The sequence below is a fragment of the Engraulis encrasicolus genome, chromosome 1 (genome assembly GCF_034702125.1).
Source record: "Engraulis encrasicolus isolate BLACKSEA-1 chromosome 1, IST_EnEncr_1.0, whole genome shotgun sequence".
Classification (NCBI taxonomy): Eukaryota; Metazoa; Chordata; class Actinopteri; order Clupeiformes; family Engraulidae; genus Engraulis; species Engraulis encrasicolus.
Window position 1 is genome coordinate 44,711,008 of NC_085857.1, and position 25,078 is coordinate 44,736,085.

General features: G+C 41.6%; 1 protein-coding gene across 1 annotated transcript; it reads left to right on the top strand.

Annotated features, from left to right (window-relative positions):
• The first annotated feature begins 1,314 nt into the window (after positions 1–1,314).
• LOC134452853 (NLR family CARD domain-containing protein 3-like) lies at positions 1,315–3,099 on the top strand. The gene has a single exon (XM_063203494.1). It carries the CDS (start codon positions 1,324–1,326, stop codon positions 3,097–3,099), a length of 1,776 nt encoding a protein of 591 aa, XP_063059564.1. The 5' UTR covers positions 1,315–1,323.
• Positions 3,100–25,078: the final 21,979 nt, after the last annotated feature.

Consider the following 25,078-nt stretch of genomic DNA (forward strand, 5'->3'; position numbering starts at 1 on the left):
TTACCATGTTGTCAGCTTGACTTTAATTGTACGATGTAGTTACAATTGATGTTATATTGATGATGATTGTTTCCTTTGCAGTGGGTTCAGGAACAGTCTAACCAGCGAGCTGTCCAGGTGTGGTATATGTGACCAGCCCCTGAGTTCCCCGGTCATCACCACCTGTGGACACAGTTTCTGCAGCCAGTGCATCAGCAGCTGCTGGAGCCAGTCTGGTCCATCAGGAGACTACAGCTGCCCCCAGTGCAGGACAACATGCAGAACACAATATATTATCCACCCTGACACAACCGTGGCACAACCCTTCCTACATTCACATTGGCCTATAGCACAAACTCTTCCATACACAAGCGTTTTGCAACCCAATGTATACACCTCTGCGTATACTGCACCCCCTAACCTATACCTCTCTGGAGCCGCTGTACAACCTACTGTAAACCCATCTGCAACCATGGTACAACCTACTGTAAATCCCAATGCAATCATAACACAACCTTCTGCAAGCCTTTCTGCATCCATGACACAATATCCGCTATACCATTCTGCAACCATGACACAACCCACTGTAAACCCATCTGTAACCATGCGTGATCCTTTCCTTTACCACAACAATGAAATGCAGGAACGTCATCTCTCCAGACCTCCATCATTGCCACACGTGTCTCCATACCAACATACATACCTGCAGCAGCATCCTCTATACTTAGAGATGGGACAGGATCGTCTACATCCACATATGCCCACGGCACAGTCCTCTCTGCAGCCTCCTGAAGTCATTACACAATATCCGCTATATCCTAACTCAGAGCTGGGACGTGATCCTTTACACCCTCACAAGATCACGGCACAGTCCTCTTTACAGCCTCCTGATGTCATTGCACGATATCCTCCATACCCAACCTCAGAGATCAGGCAGGATCCTCTACATCTGCACAAGAGTTTGGCACAATCTTCTCTTTGGCCTCCTGAAGTCATGGCACAATATCCTCAATATCCATGCTCAGAGATGGGGAAGGGTCCAGTAAACCCACACAAGCATGCAGCACAGTATTCTCCACAGCCTTCTTTAGTTCAGCACACAGCAGGCAGCAACCATATCCTGACTGACCATGCTCCAGCTAAAAGGGCTAAAAGACTAGCAGGTGAGTTGTAATATATTTATTTTTAAAAATAATTTTGTATGTACACTAATAAACTGACAACAATACAATTACAATTAAGAATTGCAATTAAGAATATAAGGCCATGTATTATTTTCAAGCTTAAACTAACATTAAGCTTTGTTTTATGCCATAAGGTAACTGTGACCTGAATAGTGTACTGATGAACCATAAATCCAAAATGAAGAGAAGGTTTGAGAGTATATCTGAAGGCATCATAAGAACAGGGACACAAACACTCCTGAACAAGATCTACACAGAGCTCTACATCACTGAGGGAGAAAGTGAAGATGTGAATAACGAACATGAAGTTTGGCAGGTAGAAGCAGCATCCAGACCACAAACTACAGACGACACAGCCATCAACTGTAATGACATCTTCAAGCCATTAACAGGACAGGATAAATGCACCAGGACTGTCATGACCAAAGGGATTGCTGGCATCGGAAAAACAGTGTCAGTACAGAAATTCATCCTTGACTGGGCAGAAGAGAATGATAATCAGGATGTGGATTTCATGTTTGTGCTTCCATTCCGAGAGCTGAATTTAGTCAAAGATGCTCAATACAGTCTTCACAGACTCCTGCTTGACTTCCACCCTGAGCTTAGTGAGTTGGAAAATAGTGAATACAAAGATTGCAACATCATATTCATCTTTGATGGTCTGGATGAGAGTCGACTTCCACTGAATTTTCAAAAGAACCAGCAGTTGTCAGATGTAACAGAACTGTCACCCGTGGATGTGCTGATGACAAGCCTCATTCAAGGAGCCCTGCTTCCCTCGGCTCGAATCTGGATAACCTCCAGACCAGCAGCAGCCAGTCAGGTCCCTTCCCAGTGTGTGGATCTGGTGACAGAAATACGAGGGTTCAGTGACCCACAGAAGGAAGAGTACTTCAGGAAGAGGATCAGTGACTACAGTCTAGCCGACAGACTCATCACACACATTAAAGCATCCAGAAGCCTCTTCATTATGTGCCACATGCCAGTCTTCTGTTGGATCACCGCCACTGTCCTTCAGCAAATACTGGAAGAAGAAGATGGGAGGGAAGCCCCTAAAACCCTGACAGAGATGTTCATACACTTCCTGCTCATCCAGACCACCAGGAAGCAACAGAAGTATCAAGAGGAAACTGAAGCAGATAGGCAGAGGCTTCTAGAATCCCACAAGAGCGTCATTCTGAAACTGGCAGAGCTGGCTTTCACACACCTGGAGAATGGCAATCTCATGTTCTATGAAGAAGACCTGAGACAGTGTGGCATTGATGTCAGTGAAGCATCAGTGTACTCCGGCATGTGCACTGAGATTTTCAGGGAGGAATGTGTGTTTGAACACCAGAAGGTTTACTGCTTTGTCCACCTGAGCATCCAAGAGTTTCTGGCTGCTTTGCATGTGTTCTCATCTTATCTAAATAAGAATTCGGAGGTCTTGGGACAGTTTGTGAAAAGAAAGGACAGCATAGCAACATTGCCACTTGATGAGCTGTTGAAGAGTGCAGTGAACAAAGCTTTGGTAAGCAAGAATGGGCATCTTGATTTGTTTGTTCGTTTCCTTCATGGAATTTCCCTGACGTCAAATCATGGACTCCTGCTTGGCCTCTTGACTCATACCCACAGCAGCCCAGAGAGTGTGAAGAAAACAATCAAGAACCTGAAGGTGATGCAGAGACCAAACATCTCCCCCGAGAGGTGCATCAATCTCTTCCACTGCCTGGTTGAAATGCATGACTCGTCTGTCCATGATGAAATACACGCTTACCTCAAGGCAGAGAAGGGATCAGTCAAACAGCTTTCACTGGCTCACTGCTCTGCCTTGGCACATGTGCTTCTGATGTCTGACGGGGTGATGGATGAGTTTGATATAAGAAAATACAAATCCTCTCCAGAGGGTATCAGGAGACTGGTCCCAGTTATACGATGCTGCAGAAAAGCTGTGTGAGTTCATCTGTATAATTGAATTCATTTGTGCATTTGAAGTTCAAACCTGTTTCCATAGCCATTATTATGTATGTAATATCATCTAAGTAAATATACACTGTGATTTGCAATCTCATTTGAATTTGGCAGTTTTTGTAGTCACACATCTTGGTCCTATCAGAGGAGAGAACTTAAAAAAAAAAAAAAAAAGATGATATAAAAAATATGAGTACTGAATGGCATATTACATGTTCCACATTTCACTGCCTTATTGACTTTCATTGTGTTATAGACTTTCTGGCTGGAAGCTAACCGAGGCATCATGTGAGACTGTGGTGTCAGCTCTGCAGTCTGCGAATTCCCCCCTAAGAGAGCTGGACCTGAGTCAGACTGACCTGCAGAATGTTTTATTACAGAAGTTATTGTCTGCTCTTCAGAGTCCACACTGTAAACTGGAGATATTGAGGTCAGTAATGCTGGCAAGTGACTGGATTAGCTATTGTTGTTAACCACATATGCATCTGTAAGGACAATTGACTTGCCAGTAACCGTTGATTCTGCATTTTTCCGGCTCAGCCTTTTCCGAGATCTGAGCTATTTTAATGGGGGCAGATTTTGTTTACATTTAAAACAAGCTTAATTTAGGCCTACTCCAATTATTTTCCCAAAAGCTAGTTGTCTGCTGATGTTGCATAACCTTTTGGATGTTTTTGGGAATAAATCAAGATTTTTTTTTTTAAATTTACACCTGCCCTCATTACAATAACCAGGATATCGGAAAAGGCTGAAGAAAAGGGGAAAAAAGCTCAGGTACTGACAAGTCCAGGGTAGTGTGAGCATTACAGCGGCATGTTGAAATTGACTGGAGTTATACTTAAACAACGTAATGTCACAAAACGTTCTGCCCTGTACTATACCAGTCGCTTCAGGCTTCAAGGAATGTTGTGCCCTTTTGTTGGCTTTCTTTAAATATGAATCCCATCAAATATATGAATAGACCATGACACTTGCATTTCATGACTTATATGGTAGTTCCACAGGTAATAGGTCCTACCATGGACTAACATTTGCTGGCTTTCAGATTCAAATGCAGTCAGCCTCGTTAATCTTTACTCTAAGTCTATCTCAAATCTACAGTGCCCTCCATAATTATTGGCACCCCTGGTTGAGATGTGTTAAAAGCCTTAAAATAAATTCAGTGTTTATTGCAGAAGAATACTGTCACACTGAAAATTGTAGGAAAATGTAGCCTTCAACTCAAATGAATTGTAAGAAAATAAAAAAAATCCCTGACTGAAAAATAATTATTTTTCATTAAATCACCTGTTCCACAATTATTGGCACCCTTAACAATTCCCAGGTAATAAATATAATTGAAGCATTTCTGTCATTTCTACAGTAGTTTACAAAGTTTACCAGAGTATGTAGGAACATTTAATTAGTAATTCATCACTTCCTGTTTCCCTGGGGTATAAATATGACGTGACACCAAGGCCATTTCTCTTATCCACTCTTAAACATGGGAAAGACAAAGGAACACAGCATACAAGTGAGGCAGATGTGCGTCGACCTTCACAGGTCAGGCAGAGGCTACAAGAAGATTGCCACTCAACTGCAGCTGCCCATATCCACTGTGAGAGGAATAATTAAGAAGTTCAAAACAACTGGAACAGTGGTAAACAAGCCTGGACGAGGACCCAAGTTTATTTTGCCACCACGCACAGTGAGGAGGATGGTAATAGAAATCAAAAGATCTCCAAAGCTCACTGTTACAGAATTACAACAAATGGTAGCATCCTGGGGTCACAAAGTCTCCAAATCAACCATCAGGCGCTGTCTACACGCCAACAAGCTGTTTGGGAGGCATGCACGGAGAAAACCTTTCCTCACTCACAATCATAAACGCAAGCGTCTGGAGTTCGCCAAGCGGTATAGCGGTATTGGGGCTTCAACTGGGACCGTGTGCTTTGGTCAGATGAGACCAAGATTGAGCTTTTTGGCAACAAACACTCTAAGTGGGTCTAGCGTACCACGAAAGATGCGCATGCTGAAAAGCACCTCATACCCACTGTGAAGTATGGGGGTGGGTCAGTGATACTGTGGGGCTGTTTCGCTTTCAAAGGCCCTGGGAACCTTGTTAGGGTGCATGGCATCATGAATGCTTTGAAATACCAGGACATTTTAAATCAAAATCTGTTACCCTCTGCCCGAAAGCTGAAGCTGGGTCGTCACTGGGTCTTTCAGCAAGACAATGACCCTAAACATATGGCCAAATCTACACAGAAATGGTTCACCAGACACAAAATCAAGCTCCTCCCATGGCCATCTCAGTCCCCTGACCTCAACCCCATTGAGAACCTGTGGGGTGAGCTGAAGAGGAGAGTACAGAGGAGAGGACCCAGGTCTCTGGATGATTTAGAGAGATTCTGCAAAGAGGAATGGCTGAAGATCCCTCTTTTTGTCTTTTCCCATCTTGTGAAACATTATAGGAGAAGATTAGGTGCTGTTTTGTTGGCAAAAGGGGGTTGTACAAAATATTAACACCAGGGGTGCTAATAATTGTGACACACATTATTTGATGTCAAATAATTATTTCTTTATGTGGGATTTTTTTCCCACTGAATAAATGCACTTGTATTGAAGGTTGGATTTTTCTCTTTTTTTCCATTAAGGTCCCATATTATTTAGAAAAAAAAAAAAAAATTGGAAGCTAAAAAACACATCTCAACCAGGGGTGCCAATAATTATGGAGGGCACTGTATCTCATGGAAACACCTCTTCAGATAGGCCTAACATACAACATTGGTCTATTTCCCTGTTACTCATTGCGCGGCTCGTGAGCCGACGCCTGACTTGGCGGCTCGCAAAGTTATAGAACAAATATTATAGCCCAACATAATCAACAGACCTACATTTAAATTCTGCTACCTATGCCTACTTGAATAAATATTGAACATGCATCACAGTCATCTGCATGCCAAGCAGTCTACGCTATGGCCAGGTCAAAACCTGTTTGTTTGTGTGTTTTTTTTCACCTGGCTGGGCACCCCATGCACCTCATCGTTGTTTACTGACAAATTTACAGCTAGCTCTCTCTCTCTCTCTCTCTCTCTCTCTCTCCCTCTCTCTCTCTCTCTCTCTCTCTCTCTCTCTCTCTCTCTTCTCTCTCTCTCTCTCTCTCTCTCTCTCTCTCTCTCTCTCTCTCTCTCTCTCTCTCTTTCTGCACGCATTGATTGACAGCTGATAGAAATCAGTTCTGTAGCCACGTCGCGTTTTTATAAATAAATAGCCTAACACGGTCATTCACAAGAGCACCAGAAATAATGTAGTATAATTTCTGAGCATTCGGCGACCATCCTTCTCAATCTCAATAACACAAGCCAATCTGTTAATTCAGTCCTCTTTACATTGTGAATGACGATCCGGAGGTCTATCCATCAGCTGTCAAAAATAGTCTATGCTGGCTGACAGCGCCGGAGAGAGAGAGAGAGAGAGAGAAACAACAAAACTGGACTCGTCCCTCTGCTTTTGTGTTGGTTTTGATTCTGGTGTATTAGCCATCTGTCAGCGCCAGGTTAAACTGAACTGCTCTGTTGCTCTTTGATTCAGCAGAGGTGTCTTTTTGTGTTAAAAGTGAGCTAGGAGGCCTAACAGCATTTGCTCACATAGGGTAATTAATTAATCATTTAATAATACTAATCATTTAATAATACTACTACTACTAATAATTTGCATACTGTAAATAATACTACAAACATGTACCTATAATGAGTCCAAAACTATCATGATGTAATCACCCTCCCCCCCCCCCCCCACCCCCCCGACCAAAAAAAGAAAGATTCTGTAATACAAGAAAATACAAAAAAATACAAAAAAAGGGGGGGGGGGGGTCCGATGTGCCACTCAATGCGGTTCTCCTCCTGATGTGGCTCTTGAGGAAAAAATAGTGAGTATCACTGAACAGGAAAGCAGCCCAAGACTTTAATTGTTTCAAAGCTGGTAGAAGTAATTGATTTCCTGCAATTGAAAATGTTGGACTTGGAGAAGATCCACAATTTCATGTATGATTTTTTTCTATTTTTTAAAAATATATTTTTATGGGCTACGCTTTTTGGGCCTTTATTTCGATAGGACAGTGAAGGTGCGAAAGGAAGTGAGTGTGTAGAGAGATGGGGTAGGGTTGGGAAATCACCCCATCCAAACTCGAACCAGGGTCCCCATGGGCATGCAAGCCCAAGTTTGGGGGGCTTAGCGCGCTGCGCCACAGCGCCCCCCGAGGTGTGGGGTTTTGTTCCTTTTCCAGTGTTTTTAAGGATGTCCCAGATCACATGTGGTATCAATTTTCCGAAATATGTTGTGGCACACTGAATTGTCCAAAGTGATGTCGTTAAGTGGAAAAAAGTGAACAAACTGTCAGAATGGTTCCTGCATGATCCCTGAATATAGCAGATGCTGTATTGACAGATGTACTGTATTGTATGCATTGAGAGAAATTAAATAAATCACTGATTCTTGAGAAAGTGGCTAAAACAGGTTGTAATGTTGACAGAAAAAAACAAAGTGAATTACAAAATTATATGGTATATCCTCGTAGACTAAGGTCTTGGCTTTTCAGAAATGCACAAGGCCAATCTCCTCATTATGTATTTTTTTCAGAAATCAGGCTTTTCTCCGATCATACCTTGTTTTTTGTCAACACCGTCAGACACAATTAAAAGTTATTAAAATTGTTTTGATTTGGTTGCATATGTATCTGGAGTTTTTAAGTGATTATGTGTATTTTTTGGTTCACACATATGCCTTTAAATGTTGAAAATTCACTTTTGTTCTATTTTAATACTGTTTCATGTGTTCTAATTTTAAAATATGTACCGTCATACGATGCTTACTTAACGCCTAAATACAACAAACATTTTTTTGTAATTTCACAAATATTCGTGTAGGCTTAAATTGGCTATTACTTTGATATTTCAACAACTCCTAAGGAAAATGTTGTAAGCACATTCCTTTAAAATGTCCAAAACTCCTTCTTACGGTGGTGACTTAAGAACTGACAGTGGTGACAGTAATCTGAGAGTGGTGAAAGTGGCCTAATTAGTACCTGCATTTAGCAAAATAAATAGCCCTCTCAAGTCAATGGCATCTTGCATAAACACTTTATTTTTGTGTGTGCACAGTACGAGCATGTGTTTTTACTTCATTAGTTAGATTACCTAGGAAGTAAGCCACTGGTTGTTGAAAATGTGGTAAAAACAGCGTTTAAGTTGTTCAAATCCAAAATATAGAGGTGTATTATCATAGATGTAGGTCTTGGCTGTGCAGTAAATGCATTGACCAAGCTCCCCATGTTTAACATTTTTCATAAAATGGGCTCTTTCTTGTTTTGTCAACAGCGGCAGACAGAATTAGAAGTAAAAACACATGTTTACTGTATTAAAGTGAATTACTTTAACAATTCAACATAACTGTAGATACTTATTGTATGCATATTCTTAAAACATGTCAAAAACACGTAAAACATGTGTTTTTTGGTGAACTCCATCAGATGTCACCACCGTCAGGTTTTCTGACAAAAAAACCTCCAAATGCACCTCAGTGGTGGCTAGAGTATCATTTTGGATCACAATTATTACTAACATGCCTAGTAATGTTTCATTAACCAGCACAATTTAGTATAATATGGAACAACATGATGAGCAGAACAAAATCTGACGGTGGTGACATCTGACGGTGTGAGACAAAAAAGCACTCTTTTAAATATTATGCATTGTTTGTTCACATTAGCCATTTCATTTTCGCTCTGTTTCTTGGGTGCTTCATACCTTTTCTGAAAAAAATACATTTATTAACATTAATGTAATACAATACTATTAAAACCCCCGACGGTGTTGACAGTTTATGGTTGGGACAGTACCAGTGTCCAAACAAATTAACAAATTGACGACAAAATAATAAACTTACAGGAGCTTCAGTGATGGTGAAGTAGGCAGTAGAGCTAAAGGTTTGAAAAGGGGTCCTCAGTAATGAAAATTACCTTGTGCATACCTGATTTTATTGCCTTTTAGAAAAAATCTGACGGTGGTGACCAATATGCTGGACACATTTTGAGCAATCAGTAAATAATAGTAAATATTGTTTTACATCCACTATGTGCACATCTGTAGAACCACTTTAATATGGTCTTCCACATCATGGTGATATTGTTCAATTCTGTTAGTGATTTTTGTATTTTAAGTCAATTGAAATGATGATGCCAGTCCTTGGGACAGGCGTTTTTACAGGGTGTGGACAGGTTTATAGCCATGAAAAGTAATAAAATTACACTTAAATATTTCAAACAAAAATGTATTCGTGTGACAGACCCCTTGGCCATTACCTGGGTTCATTTTGTTTGTGAAAATTTAGTTGATTTTCAACAGAATTAATATTTTACTGCAGGGACATGTTTTTGCCAAACTTTCAAGAATCAGTGAAATACAGACAAGTTCTTACATTTCTGTGTTGAATGTGTTAATTACCTTTGTGTCATAGTTCTATGGGAATGGCTTCTGAACTAAAACATAGTTATGACACTAATATCCCTGTGGGAGTGTAGAACAGTAGCATGAAGCTGCTGCATACTGTACATTGACATGGAGAAGAAAAAAGGCCAGTGTGGATATGAGTCATAATGGCTGTTTTTCTGCTGTTATGTCTCTTTCAGAATCTCCCCTAACTATCTCTCAGTTGATGGCTGTATTTGGCTTGCTTTAACTCTGGTGTCAAACCCCTCTGCTGCTACAAAGCTGGATTTGGGCAACAGTCAACCTACAAACCCTGCACAGGAGCTATTACTTTCCGCATGGAAGAATCCTGAACGTGAGGTTAAAAAGCTTCGGTATGTGTGTGTGTTTTTTTTTTTTTTAATGAATAAGATTCTTTTTCATCTCGTCCTTAACAGCAGATGGCACAGCAAAGATATCGAAAGACAAGGAATAACAAGGCCGACAGGCGGACAACAGATGCGTTCCTCTATGCCAGTTCCTACAATGCAATCCCTCCCCCCCCCCCCAAACACCCCCCTGGCCTCCTCCTAACCTGTCAACGCCCCCCTGAGGATGTACTTTTTGTTTATTGGTCATCATGGACACTCCAAATAATGTGGCAGGCAGCAAAATGGCAAGACATGGCTTTATTTTTTGCAGTTTAGGCTATAATAAGCTTATTCTTGGATTTGGAAAAGAACCATATGATTTCAAATTTCACATAGATGAAGTAGGCTACATTACAAATGACCAGACATTTATTAGTATCAACCTTTAGTATCACGCCATTTCAGCATCATGTGCATGTGGGAAAGAATCTAAACATCGACAAATAATAAATAAATAAAATCGTTTGGGTGAATCATGTGCTTATGGGTTCACCCTTTAGGTGAATTATGCGCTTATTTTTCAAAACCAGCTTCACCGTCAAGGCACAAAGCAGTGAGCTCCCGTGCCAGAGTTTACCAAATTCAAACGACTACAAAGCAATTACGAAAGACGCGTTATGTCCTGTGCTCTCTCTGAGCGCAGCGAAAAGCACCTGTGGGGTACGAGCCCGCCAACGAAAGAACCTCTCTGTAAGTTACGAGTAGGCTAACACACCGTATGTCAAATGGCCCAGATGTCTACTTGTAGTTCGAGCACCATGCTCCAATGCGCAGCGCAAACTGACTACTGAAAAGGCAGAAGTAAACTCGCTGGGAATATTAAAAGGGAGGCTCGTAGGCTACACACAGACCTCTGAACCCGAGTTTGTGGACTGGAGAAAAGCGGAGGAAAATGTGAATGTTATGAAAGAAAAAAAAGCTAACCAAATGTATGTTACAGGTCCACGTTTAGAGGAAGAGCTGCGCTGCGGGTCGCCTGTCAACTACAGTTGCATGTCGTGGAGCGTTATGCAATGCAAACGCCCCTCTATCCACGCACTAAGGAAAATGTAAATGTTTAGAAAGGAGAAAAGCTATAACCAAATGTTACAGGTCAACGTTTAGAGGAAGAGCTGTATGCGCTGCGGGTCGCCTGTCAACTACGGTTCCATGCCGTGGAGCGTTATGCAATGCAAACGCCTCTCTATCCGAGCACAAACATCTGTGTCAAAAACTGCCTGCCGACTTCTAAATCGTTCTTTTCCGCGAGTTTCTGACGAACCAAAATAAAGTTGCCTCCCATTGTCCAAACGCAAAACAATGGCGAAAATTGAATGCCCCCCTCAGTTGTCTCACAATGCCATCAGCCGTCTTGCCTGTTTGGTAATATGTTCTGGCTTGCACGCATTCGCTCCGGTCCAAAATGGCAACTCTGCCGCCTTGTGGCCACAGCAAGGAACAATGGGCTTGCACGCATTCGCTCCGGTCCAAAATGGCAACTATGCCGCCTTGTGGCCACAGTAAGGAACAATTGAAGGAATGCGTTTCAGACGAATGCGTTTCAGACGGATGGACGGACATACTCTCTTAAGCCCCCTGCACACTGGGCAATACGGTCACCGCATCACCGGAGTGGTAGCCACCTAGTGGACACCGTATTACTTCAGAAAAACTCCCGCAAGCAGTTTAGTAGTGGCTGGTTTGAAACATGGCGGACGGAGCAGAAAATGCCTCCAAACTTCTTTATTTGAACACTAAAAACGCTTCGTTTCACTTTTTTGTAGTGTCTTACTGATAAAGATCATGTGTGAAAAGTATTGGTGTGTTTGGTGATGAATTTGGTTTTCGTAATTTCGTATCAAATCATAAATGCTTGTTTTCTTGTCCACCTATCTAGTGTGGATTATATAATGATAAAGTTTGAACATTGTCACCGTTTTTAACAGCTTAAAACGGCGTAATTTTGATATTTATCTATTATTTTTTTTAATAGATCCGCGGGAAATCCTAAAGTGTTTATCATCACCATAGCAACAGCTCTCTTTACCGCACGGTCAGGCACGGAATTTTCCGGACGAGTTGAAATATTTGAACGTATGCGGAGGCTCTCGGATGCGGACTTTCTTCCGCACCGGACTGTCCGGACTCCAACCGCATACGGAATGCGGTTCTCCATAGACAATGAATGGTTAACGGTCAAATCGGATTCGTATTACCGCATGTAATGTGCAGGGGGCTTTAAGCCCCCTGCACACTGGGCAATACGGAAACCGCATCACCGGAGTGGTAGCCACCTAGTGGACACCGTATTACCTCAGAAAAACTCTCGCAAGCAAGGTCTAGTGGCCTGTTTGAAACATGGCGGCCGAAGTAGAAAATGCCACAAAACGTATTTATTCGAACACTAAGAACGCTTCATTTCACTTTTTTGTAGTGTGTTACTGATAAAGATCATGTGTGAAAAGTATCGCTGTGTTTGGTGATGAATTTGGTTTTCGTAATTTCGTATCAAATCCTTACTATACGGCATTCTAGAATGGTGCAAGAGCTCCCATTCACTTTCAATGGGCGGACCCAACGTTCCGTGGTCACTACTTTTCTGTAATGCCCACCTAATAATACCCGCTGCCAATGGCAACGAGTTTGGTCACTTCAGAGATCGCTCCGCAAGTAGATCGGTCATATCTTCAATGATATGTCTTGCCTTCTGATTTTTAGCAGAATGGCAGCAGCGCGATTAACGCACGCTGCTGATAACCCACTGATGCTCCGGTAACCAACCACTTCTCAAACGTCTCAAGACGAATTGCAACAACACTAGAAGTCTCATTCAGCGATTAATTTTAACAGTTATGTCATCCTGACGAAGTTAGTAACAAAAAAAGGCAGAGTGCAGCCCATCAGGATTCATCAGCAACATCTCATGTCCGAGTGTTGCTGTTCCAAGAAAGCAAACTGTCACTGCCCGCCGGCCGCTGTCGTGACATCTTTTATTAAAACTATTGCCTAGTATGTTTTATTTCATTTGTGTTTTTTACAAGTGAGGAGTTCGTTGACAGTTTCCTTAAGGGTGTAGCCTGTAGGCTAGAAGTTGCCTCCTCCAGCCAACCATCCGGCGCACAGTACTGTGCCTGTAGCAGGATCGATAATGATGGTCAGGGCGCACAGCAGTGCTTGGGTTGCTATGCTTTGTTTCTGGAATACTGTCGCCGATTAGATATAAATATTCCTGTTATGAACCCAGGTTTAGTAGCCTAGATATCGCGCAGTGAACGAGGCAGCCTGCAAACAGTATGAAGCGCAACGTGGCTGTGACAAGTTAGAAAGTAGCCAAACTCTGTTGCTTGGTAACCTTTTTAAATTATGAGCGTTACACGAACTATCTTTCTTTGCACACGCTATAAAATGGCAATACACATGTTATTTTAAACTACCTGTTAACTATTTATGCTTTTTAATGTTGGTAAAAGCCGTATAATAAGCGGGATAATGTATTGTCCACACGTGACTATAGGAAAATATTTCCCTTCGAAGCGGAATAACACCCCTCCGCCTTCGGCGTCGGGGGGTGTTATTCGCCTCGTCGGGAAAATATTTTCCTATAGTCACGTGTGGACAATACATTATCCCTTACATAACTGCTTGTTTTCTTGTCCACCTATCTAGTGTGGATTAAATAATGATAAAGTTTGGACATTATCACTGTTTTTAACAGCTTAAAACGGCGTAATTTTGATATTTATCTATTAATTTTTGAGAAGATCCGCGGGAAATCCTAAAGTGTTTATCATCACCATAGCAACAGCTCTCTTTACTGCACGGTCAGGCACGGAATTTTCCGGACGAGTTGAAATATTTGAACGTATGCGGAGGCTCTCGGATGCGGACTTTCTCCCGCACCGGACTGTCCGGACCCCAACCGCATACGGAATGCGGTTCTCCATAGACAATGAATGATTAACGGTCAAATCGGATTCGTATTACCGCATGTAATGTGCAGGGGGCTTTATAGAGATGCTGGGACGCATCTAAAAACGATCCTTATATTAACTGTTGAAGAAAAGTGTTTTGTGTTGTGTTCTGGACTTAATGAGGCTTTTTTTCTTACAGACTATCTGGTTGTCAGCTCACTGATAAATCCTGTGAAGCTTTGGCCAATGATCTGCAATCAGCAAACACCCTGCTGGAGATGGACCTGAGTAACAATGCCTTTGGAGATTCTGGAGTTGAATTCATCTGTAGGGGACTGTCTATTCCTCACTGTAAGCTGCAGACATTAAGGTAGGTGGTCATTGTCTTACCCATTAGTCTCTGCTATGTGGCATTCCTTCTGCCACAAGAAACACAATGACATCCAACATGTCTACCCAATGTAGGATGATGTATTATATCGAGTAGACAAACACACAGTATGCAAACAAACTTATTTTCCATCACATGTGAAGGCAGCATTGTTAATTCTAGACAACAACCATTCGTTTCACACATTATAATTTGTTGACCAAATGTTCAGAGGTTGCAGATGGAGATTCCTAGCTTAGCCATTTAACCAATGCCACCTAAGGCTATTTAATAGTACAGGAATGTGATGTTTCACTGTAAATCAGCACATGAAACAAACAGACTATGTGTGCACTGTGTTATAATGATGAAGTCTATAGATGCATAACTTTTTATAATGAAATCCTAATGTCAGACTTGGCCATGGTGTCATTATTTAAATTAGTTCTCATCTTTGTTTTAACACCAGAATCTCTGCCAGTCAGTGGTTCTCAGTCATTCAGGGGGACCAGACCAGTTTGGTACATTAGGTGCATTCTACTTGGCAAGAGGCGTCAGCCAGTGGATAGCCTAGCCTTCATAGCAGTATCACTCTATAAGTGTTTAGACATGAACAGAGTACAACATGCTAAAACAATTTTTTTCTACCACTAATATTGAAAGGCAGGGGTGTCAGACTGATTTTGGTTCAGGCACCACATGCAGCCAATTTGATGTCAGTTGGGCTGTACCATTTACACAATTCTTCATGGAATCATGAAATATTGTACATAATTTAAAAGCATTTGTATATTTAATTCAAAGATGATACAGACAAAAAATGACCACATGTCCTGTGTATGGCCCTGTCTATTAGATTCTGTTCTTAAAAATAGCATACAAACCCCAACTCTGGTGAAGTTGGGACGTTTGGTAAACAGTGAATAAAATCAAAATGCTATCATTTTCAAAACATTCAATCTATTCATTAGATGGAGAATAGTGAAAGGACAACATATTAAGTGTTAAAACCGAGAAAAAATATTGTTTTGGGGGACATATGTACTCATTTCTAATTTGATAAATCCAACACGTCTCAAAAGAGTTGGGACGGGGACAATAAATGGCAGCAAATGTCGAAAAAGGACTAAAACAAAACAAAAGACAACACTTAATAGTTAAATACATTAAGGATGAGATGATTTTATACAAAAAACTGTTAATTCCTATCTTGGACATGATTTCACCAGCTTAAATGGTGGGTGTATTCCTTGTCATGTTTTGCAATGTTTACCTTTCTGTAGTGCTTACAGTGTGACAGGTCTTGACCAAAAGGCCACCATTTTATCACCTGCTGGTCCTTATGATGGAGCCAAACTGTTAAAACATAGTAGAGAATGCAATTTGACCTTACTATAATATAATGCATGAGTGGCTTTTCATGCTGTTTAAAACCCATTTTTACCATTCAGCACTGTATTTAACTCTACAGATGAGTGAGAACATCTTAACCAATGCACTACTGCACCCGCATGCCATCATGGAGGCTGACTTTTGAAGTTAGCACTAACACAAGTTGGATGGTCCATTTTCACTGTAGCACAGGATGTGCAATGCTCTATTATTGTCAAAAAGAATGGACTTCTACAACTTCTTCTGACTTCTGTAAGCAAAGGACAGTTTCCCATGTCTTCTGGGTCAATTTCAAGTGAGCTCAGGTGCTTAGGAGAATGTTACACCCCTGTATCATTTGCACGCATTAAGCATTCTTAATATGGCCAATTTTCAATAGCTCTAATTCCTGGAGTGCTAGAGTGAGACTACAGCCAATATATATTTCATGATGTGGGGTACTGAAAAAACTAAAATCCAAGGCAGCTGGCCCTGATGGCGTTTGTGCAAGAATGCTCAAGACATGTGCTGAGGCATTAGCTGAGCCATTACATCACCTGTACAATAGGAGTCTGCAGGAAGGAAAGGTCCCCACCATGTGGAAAACATCATGCCTGATACCCGTCCCAAAGAAAGCACACCCCAAGGAACTCAACGATTACAGACCGGTTGCCCTCACCTCACATCTAATGAAAACATTCGAACGGGTGCTGCTGCGCTACCACCTCAAGCCCCAGGTACGACACGCACTGGATCCTCTGCAGTTTGCCTACCAAGAGAACGTGGGAGTGGAGGATGCTATCCTGTATCTCCTCCACAGGATACATTCTCACTTGGACAAGGGTGGCTGTGCTGTGAGAATCATGTTTTTTGATTTCTCCAGCGCTTTCAACACTATTCAACCACTGCTGCTGAGAGATAAACTGGTGCAGATGGGAGTGGAGCCTGGCCTGGTGACCTGGATCACTGACTACCTCACGGAACGACCCCAGTTTGTAAGGATGGGTGACATCACATCTGAGACAGTGGTGAGCAGCACAGGAGTACCACAAGGAACGGTGCTTTCCCCCGTACTCTGTATACGACAGACTTCAGCTACAACTCTGCGACATGCCACATGCAGAAGTTCTCAGACGACACTGCAATTGTGGGGTGTATCAGAGATGGTCAGGAGGAGGAGTACAGGGCACTAGGTGACGACTTTGTGGGATGGTGTCAAAACAATCAGCTGCACCTGAACACCACCAAAACCAAGGAAATGGTGGTTGATTTCAGGCGCTCCATCCCACCCTTGGTGCCTGTCTCTATTGGGGGAGAGAAAGTGGAGACTGTCAGCACTTACAAGTACCTAGGAGTGCACCTCGGCAATAAACTGGACTGGTCCACAAACTCAGATGCACTCTACAGGAAAGGCCAAAGCAGGCTCTATTTCCTCAGAAGGCTGAGGTCCTTCAATGTCTGCAGCCGACTTCTGCTTATGTTCTACCAGTCTGTCATGGCCAGCGTGCTCTTCTTTGCTGCGACGTGCTGGGGAGGAAGCATCAGGAAGAGAGATGCTGGACGCCTTGACAGACTGGTGAGGAAGGCGGGATCAGTGGTGGGCATGGAACTGGAGACACTCACCTCAATAACCGAGAGCAGAACACTGAGCAGACTAGACTCTATTATGGACAATCAGCATCACCCCCTTAACGCCACCTTCACTAACCAACTGAGTCTGTTCAGTCACAGACTCCGTGCTTTCACCTGCAGGACTGACAGACTAAGGAAGTCCTTTGTCCCATGGGCAATTCAGCTGTTTAACAACACACAGAAGGACACTAAGAAGAACATCATCATAGGGGACTGGACTGCCTGAGATGCCAGAGCTGGCCCAGCCCGGGAAACCTCTTTGTGTGTCTGTGTCTGTGTCTGTGTCTGTGTCTGTGTCTGTGTCTGTGTCTGTGTCTGTGTGTGTGTGCTGTCCAATAACTGCACTAAGGAACTTTTGACCCTTGACCACTGGACATACTTGTTTTTCCTGCTTACCACAAGCAAAGACTGTGATCTGTCGGAGCTGGCCCAGTTACTGGGGAACCTCTTTTATGGCTTTCAGGCCGACCAGAACGGAGCCGGTGTCGGTGCTCGCACCAGTTACGTTCGGCACTAAAGTATTTGTCTGCGAACCGCCAGTGTTCACACCGGGCTCTGAACTTCTTCCGCACGTGACTGTGTTACCCGGATGAACCTGCTGACGACCACGCTGTCGTCACGGTTCGCAGAGAAAAACCTAGTATTTTGCGGTTTTCCGGTTCACGAACGCAAATATCTGTGACGTGAACACGACGGCCGGTTCGCGATTAGGTGCGGGAACGGGCTCCAGCATGGTTCTCAGTCGGCCTGAATGCGCTATTGGTGTGTGTGTGCGTGTGCGCGTGTGTGTGTGTGTGTGTGTGTGTGTGTGTGTGTGTGTGTGTGTGTGTGTGTGTGTGTGTGTGTGTGTGTGTGTGTGTGTGTGTGTGTGTGTGTGTGTGTGTGTGTGTGTGTGTGTGTGTGTGTGTGCTTGCCTAATACACTTACCTGTACTTTACTGTGACATTGTAAGAATTTTCAACCCCTATCATACTCTGTACACTGCCTACTTCTACATACTATACTATATCATAGATGTATCCATCAACACTTGTCTACCTTAACTGACAGAGTATGTTTTTCTGCATTGGTCTATCCCAACTCACAGAATGTCTTTTTGCACAATTACCTTTTCTACATTTATTATCTCTATTATTTTATTTTATTTTATTTTCCCCACCCTGATGACTATTCCTGTGTTTATTTTTGTCTTGAAATGTCCATGTGGGCTTTTGTGTATTTGTGTATTTATGTAAGCTACTGGATACCTGAATTTCCCCCTGGGGATCAATAAAGTTACTCTACTCTACTCTACTCTACTCTGATGTCATGAACCTATACAAGATTTTAGTAATAAAAATAAGTCTTATATACACTCAATCGTGGTAAATCAAAGGGAATTCAAAAATGTATGTAATAACTATGGTAATTATTCCCTTTACATCTTTAATTCTGAGTGACTCAGCCTCTCTGTGATGATCTTATACCTGGACACCTATATTGTACGTCAGTACAATTCATTTTGAAATGTTCTTCTTTGTTGTTTTATCTTATTTGGATGTTTACTAAATTTCACTGATCCCCGTCCCAACTTATTTGAGACGTGTTGCATTTATCAAATTAGAAATGAGTACATATGTTCCCCAAAACAATATTTTTCTCGGTTTTAACACTTAATATGTTGTCTTTTCACTATTCTCCATCTAATGAATAGATTGAATGTTTTGAAAATGATAGCATTTTGATTTTATTCACTGTTTACCAAACGTCCCAACTTCACCGGAGTTGGGGTTTGTAGTTTGACTATTTTTTGGAAAAAATGAAAGCCTTTTGAACTGGATTTGTAAAACGTGTGATGAAGACTTACGGCATTAGGGACTACCGATCTGGGAAAGTGTGCATACTACTGGAGTAACAGCTGATGTTCCATATTTAAGGGCACTCAATATTTTACTAAGCTACCTTAGTTGATTTTGTTCAGCTATGGCAATGGTTGCCAAGGGAAGACAAATTATGCTTTTTCTTGATTCAACTGACATAAATCAAAGATGAGTATTTTACAATAGAGAAAATTTGTGGATGCATGGGTTTTTATGACTATTGTGCTGTATTTTTGTGTATTTTGTTATAGTTATGCGGCATAGTAGGAAATATGTGGCATCACAAGAATATGCGGCATATTGATGACTAGATGGGAATTCATGCCAACGCAAAATCACAAAAAAACTGGAGGGACTGGCACAAGTTTAAGTTGCATTGATTGCATTGATGGTTCAATAAAGAAGAAATAACACAATAACTAAGAAGATGTAGGAAATATCCTAATAATTGTATTGTTCTAGCTTTAAGTCTAATGTTTGCATAATTTTCTGCTTGATGAAAATGTTTGTTTCTCCTTGTAGACTTGTTGGCTGTCAGCTGTCGGATGAATCCTACAAAGCTCTGGCCTCTGCCCTGCAGTCCTGTGTCTCCCTGACAGAGTTGGATCTGGCTGATAATAACATGAGTGTGCATGGAGTGGAGTGGAGTGTGCATGGAGTCCAGCTTCTATATGCAGCATTACACCACACCAACGGCAAACTGCAGACATTAAGGTGTGGGGTTTTCTTCCCTTTTCCACTCTTCTAAAAGTATTTTTGAGGATATCACATATCACATGCAGTATCAATATTCATATGTTGTAGCAGATTGAATTGTCTTGAGTGATGGTGTTTGGCCGAATTCATTAAAAAAACCTCAGATTACATTGTCAGAATGTTCCTGGCATGATCCCTGAATATAGCATACTGTATTTTAACACATTTAATGCATTGAAGGAATTGAAGTGAATAATACAGTCAAGTTGTTATATGTTTGTGATGAATGTAGCCTATTAATTACCTTTATGTCATAGTTCTATGGGAATGGCTTCTGAACTAAAACAGTTGGTATGACAGTAATATCCCTGTGGGAGTGTAGAACAGTAGCATGAAGCTGCTGCATACTGTACATGAACATGGAAAAGAAAAAGGCCAGTGTGGATATGAGTCATAATGAACTAGAAATAAAATAACTTTTCTGCTGTTGTGTCTCTTTCAGGATCTCCCCTAACCACATCTCAGGTGATGGTTGTGTTTGGCTGGTTTTAACTCTGATGTTAAACCCCTCCGCTGCAACAAGACTGGATTTGGACAACAGTCCCCCTACAAGCCCAGCACAGGAGCTATTACTTTCCACATGGAGGAATCCTGAGCATGTGGTTGAAGGCCTTCGGTATTTGTGTGTTTTTTAATGAATGAATAAGATTTGTCCTTTACAGCAGATGATACAACAAAGATATCTAAAGACAAGGAATACAAAATGATCCATATGTTAACTGTTGAAGAAAAGTGTTTTGTCTTGTTGTGTTCTGGACTTACTGAGGCTTTTTGCTTTACAGACTGTCTGGTTGTCAGCTCACTGGTAAATCCTGTGAGGTTGTGGCCAATGCTCTGCAATCAGCAAACACCCTGCTGGAGATGGACCTGAGTAAAAATGCCTTGGGAGATTCTGGGGTTGAATTCATCTCTAAGGGACTGTCTAGTCCTCACTGTAAGCTGCAGACATTAAGGTAGGTGTTAGTGATTGTCTTGCCCATTAGTCTCTGCTATGTGGCATTCCTTCTGCCACCAGAAACACAAGGCCATCCAACATCTCTGCCCAATATAGGATGATGTATTTGACCTCTTATATGCAGTAGACAAACACACAGTATGCAAATAAACTTATTTTCCATCACATGTGAAGGCAGCATTGTTAATTATAGACGACAACCTTTATAGTGTGGTATGAAGTGTCATTCCGTAGGACTTTTGTGCTAAAAGTGTTTTTGTTTTATTTTTTTGCTTTATTTGCTTTGTTTGGGGTCCTACTACTGAAAAATGATGGGTGTCAAATTTTCTAACCCCGTTATACCCCTCCTCTAGGGGGCGCTTTCTCGCCCTGGCCAGTATAGCAACCGAACCCATATCTCTACTATTAATTATCACATTTTCACAAACTTAGTGTCAATTTCAGGGTTATTGATGATGCTGAGTGCATTTATGACATTTTCATTTTGATCAGAAGTTGCTATTAACATATGTTGTAGATGTGAAGGCTATTTTGTCCACAAACAAGCCTTCTGTGGGAGATTTGACAACGATGGCATCCGTCTCATTGGATCCGCACACATCTTATAAATAATTAAGATTTCAATTTTATTAAGGTCAGTACTGTGAGAAAATGATGGGTTTCAAATGTATTTCCCCTTTATGCACCCCCACCAGGGGGCACTTTTTCACCTCGGCCAGGATACGTACTGCAACCATAAATGCACCAATAAAATTCCTATTTTCACAAAAATGGTGTCAATAAAGGGGTTATTAAGGATCCCGAGTCCATTTATGACAGTTCTAATGTGATCAGAAGTTGCTATTACACATATTTTCGAGATTAAAAGGTTATCTTGTCCGCCTACAAGTCTGATGTGGGAGTTATGACTATTATGGCATCCGTCCCATTCCGTTACCCAATTTTATGAACAGTTTCAGGGTTTTCAATTATGTTATTAAAATAGACAACAATGAAACTGATCAGCTCAGTTTCTAATTCTTTGTATAAGGCTTGGCCGATTGGCAATATCAGGAGGAAGAAATAGTGATAGAAAAGAAAAAACGTTTAACAGAAGATACGAAGTGTCTCATTGTGTGTGTACACCAAAGGTGTCCAACGCTACCAGTGCAACTGAAGTCATTATTTCTCTATGGAGGGTTGGATCAAGTAAGGGGAACTCGCACACCTTGGATGCCGATGCAATAGTGTCCTTTTATTGCATGTTTCAAAAATAAAAAAGTGCTACCCAAGTGAACAGTGCAAATGTTTCGGTCCCATTCAGACCATCCTCAGTGCAATAAAAGGACACTCTTGCGTTGGCATCCAAAGTGTGCGAGTTCCCCTTACTTGAACCTATAGTTTACCTGTTGGAACCTATGCACTCACCCGGCATCAAGAGAAAAGGCGCTATTACTCCCTTTGAAAGAACATCTATGGAGGGTCGGGCAATAAAGTAACCAAAGTGAGTAATTTGTATTGGCAGTGACTATCAAAGAATAATTGGACTCGGAAAACGAATAGAACAAGTTGTTCTGAGATGCATGAACAAGACGGGCAGGTTTTGTTTACCTGATTTTGTTAAAAAAGGAGTAAATGTTTGGTTTGCCATTTACTGTACAACCTTAAACTCACAGACACCTTCCATGGCACTGTGCTTGTAATGAATCAAAGAGATGAAGATTTAGATGCTGTCAACCAACTCCTTGTCAACTCAGAGAAGCTCCTGTCCCCACAGGTTTGATGTCAAGCACTTGCAGCTACTGTACCAACCATAAGGACTAGGGCAGTTCAATGAAGCCTACAACTTTCAAATAAAGAAATGTGGACAACACTGTTTCCAAAGCCTCCAATCCTACATGGGCACTTGCCAATTACTTAGCAACAGATGTGACCAACAGTACAGCAGCAGCATGTACAGAATAGGAAACCGACCGTGATGATCTCATTCTGTCCATAGATAAACAAACACCCAAACATCCCAAGAAGTTGGTAAAACATGGAGTCATCCATTGTTGGGCTGCCACTAAATCTCTGCTTATATCCCAGCAATCTGGGACTTATAGCCTGACAAACTCAGAGGTCATCGCTCCCCTTTCAAGACCTATCCTAAATTATGCAACCCATTTGCTGTTCTGATGTTTATACAGGGAATCACTGCTTTTTTATTAGGTCCTGAGAGGAGACTTTGGTCTTGCCCTTTACCAAAGCACCTACGAGCAGATGTTTTGCATGTAGGTATATGTAATGTTTGCTGCAATGTATGCTCTTGGCAAAACAACTGATGCAAGTGGCATTGACACATGCTGAATTGAACATGATTCATACTCTTCAGCAGCTCTCCATGGAGTCTTTGGTGGGAAAGCATACAAGTGCCCTTGAATATCACATCACGCATAGCCTGGCTATTATGATGATAAGATTTGTTGCCATTTCCTGTACTCATCCCCTTGAATCTATTCAAGCCTAAGTGTGTGGATTTCAATGAGGCTCTGCATCTGCACAGTCCAGATGCATTGCAATTGTACAGTAACACCCGGTCCTTCTATTTTGAAAATATCCAACCTCTTCAAGCAGAAGACACTATAGAGTTTGCTCAGTTTCTTGTACAACAACTACAAGAGCAAGTGAGAGTCCTCTACATAGTGCTTGTCATCCTGGGAAGGTTATCTGGCTGCTTTGGGGAACCTTATCAAGTACTTCTTTGCATATGATCACCTCAGGGCAGTCCATCTTGCTCAAATGAATGCTTTGGTACAAGATTATCCTATTAAATGGGATGCTCTTCGGTAAGGGGATTTTGTTGGGGAATAATCAAAGGTTCCCTTCATTCATTTGTTAACAGATCATAGCCTAGAGCATAAAGGAAAATGAAGGAACTTCATGGTGGGAAAGTAGGACTGAGTCAGGATGCCGCTGCCCATGTCTTGTCACCACAACACCACATCTTGCTCATATTGTGATTCACTATTTGGACAGCTTCCCTCAACCCAGCAAGTCTGTGCGAAGGGAACACTAGCAGCTTACGGGAGGTGTTGCCATCAAGGGCAAAAGCTGTGAAGATGCAAAATTCAATTGAGCTCTACTGCACTGGCAATCAATTTGCACGTAAGTCTCCTCTAAAAAGCCTGGTTTCATCAGTCCTTGTGTTAGACAACGCAGAGGATGATATTTTACATTTTTCAGAGATAGGTCCAAAACAATTTGAACATTTCATTTAGGTGAGGCTTTGGAGAGACCTTTTATTATACACTGAAGCAGGCTTGTCAGCTTGTGCCTAAACTAGAGGAGACAACTGGCAATTACCGCACAAAATGTCTATTGTACCACGCTCCCTGTGCACTAAAGATGTCTCCCTCTGTATCCCAACTGATGAAGCTAGCCTCATGCATGCTGTTGAAAGACTACAGGTGAAATGCTGGTGTCCCTTCAAATGACTGAACCAGGAAGAGTTCTAATTGTTGATGGCTGAAACTGGAGTTACATCTGATCATATCTTGAAGTGACTTACTTCCTTGAGCCAAAGTGCACCTGCTTAGGAGAAAAAAAGTGAAGCAGCAATCCTTAATGACCAGCACTCCTCAGTAAACAGTTGTTTTTTTTGTCTGCCTGGTTCTTCCTTAGATAGAAAGAAGTGGTTGGGCTTAGAAGGAGGGAGTGTAAGTTCAAGCAGGCTGTTAACTATTCATGTTCATGATATTTTGTATGAATTAGTTGATATTACCATTACAGTACATTATCTTTTTTTACTTCAAAATTGTTAGGTTGGAATATTAAGGTTGGGATGTTAAAAATGATTGCTTAAAATGGTAAAAAAAAAAAAAAAAAAAAAAAAAAACCTCAATGGGGCCTTTAACTCCAACCCAAAAAGTCACTATACAGTATGAAACACAGTTACTGTTGTTCACACACAAATTACATAGCTGGTCGGCATTAAAGGGACAGTTTGGTCAATTTCAACATGCAGTTGTATTGCTCATGCTACCCTTGACTTGTCAGTACCTGGTGATGCCACATTTTTCGGCTCAGCCCTTTCCGAGATATGAGCAATTCTAATGGGGGCAGCGTTTGTTTACATTTTTAAAAAATGAAACATAGGCCAACTCCAAATATTTTCCCAACAGGTACTGCTGTCTGCTAGTTGTCTGCTGATGTTTTATATCCTTGTTGATGTTTTTGGGAATAAATAAAAATGTTTTTTTGAAATGTAAACAAAGAGCTGCCCCCATTACAATGA

What these genes read in the sequence shown, in the direction of transcription:
- LOC134452853 (XM_063203494.1), top strand. Translation starts at nt 1,324, where the DNA reads ATGAACCATAAATCCAAAATGAAGAGAAGGTTTGAGAGTATATCTGAA.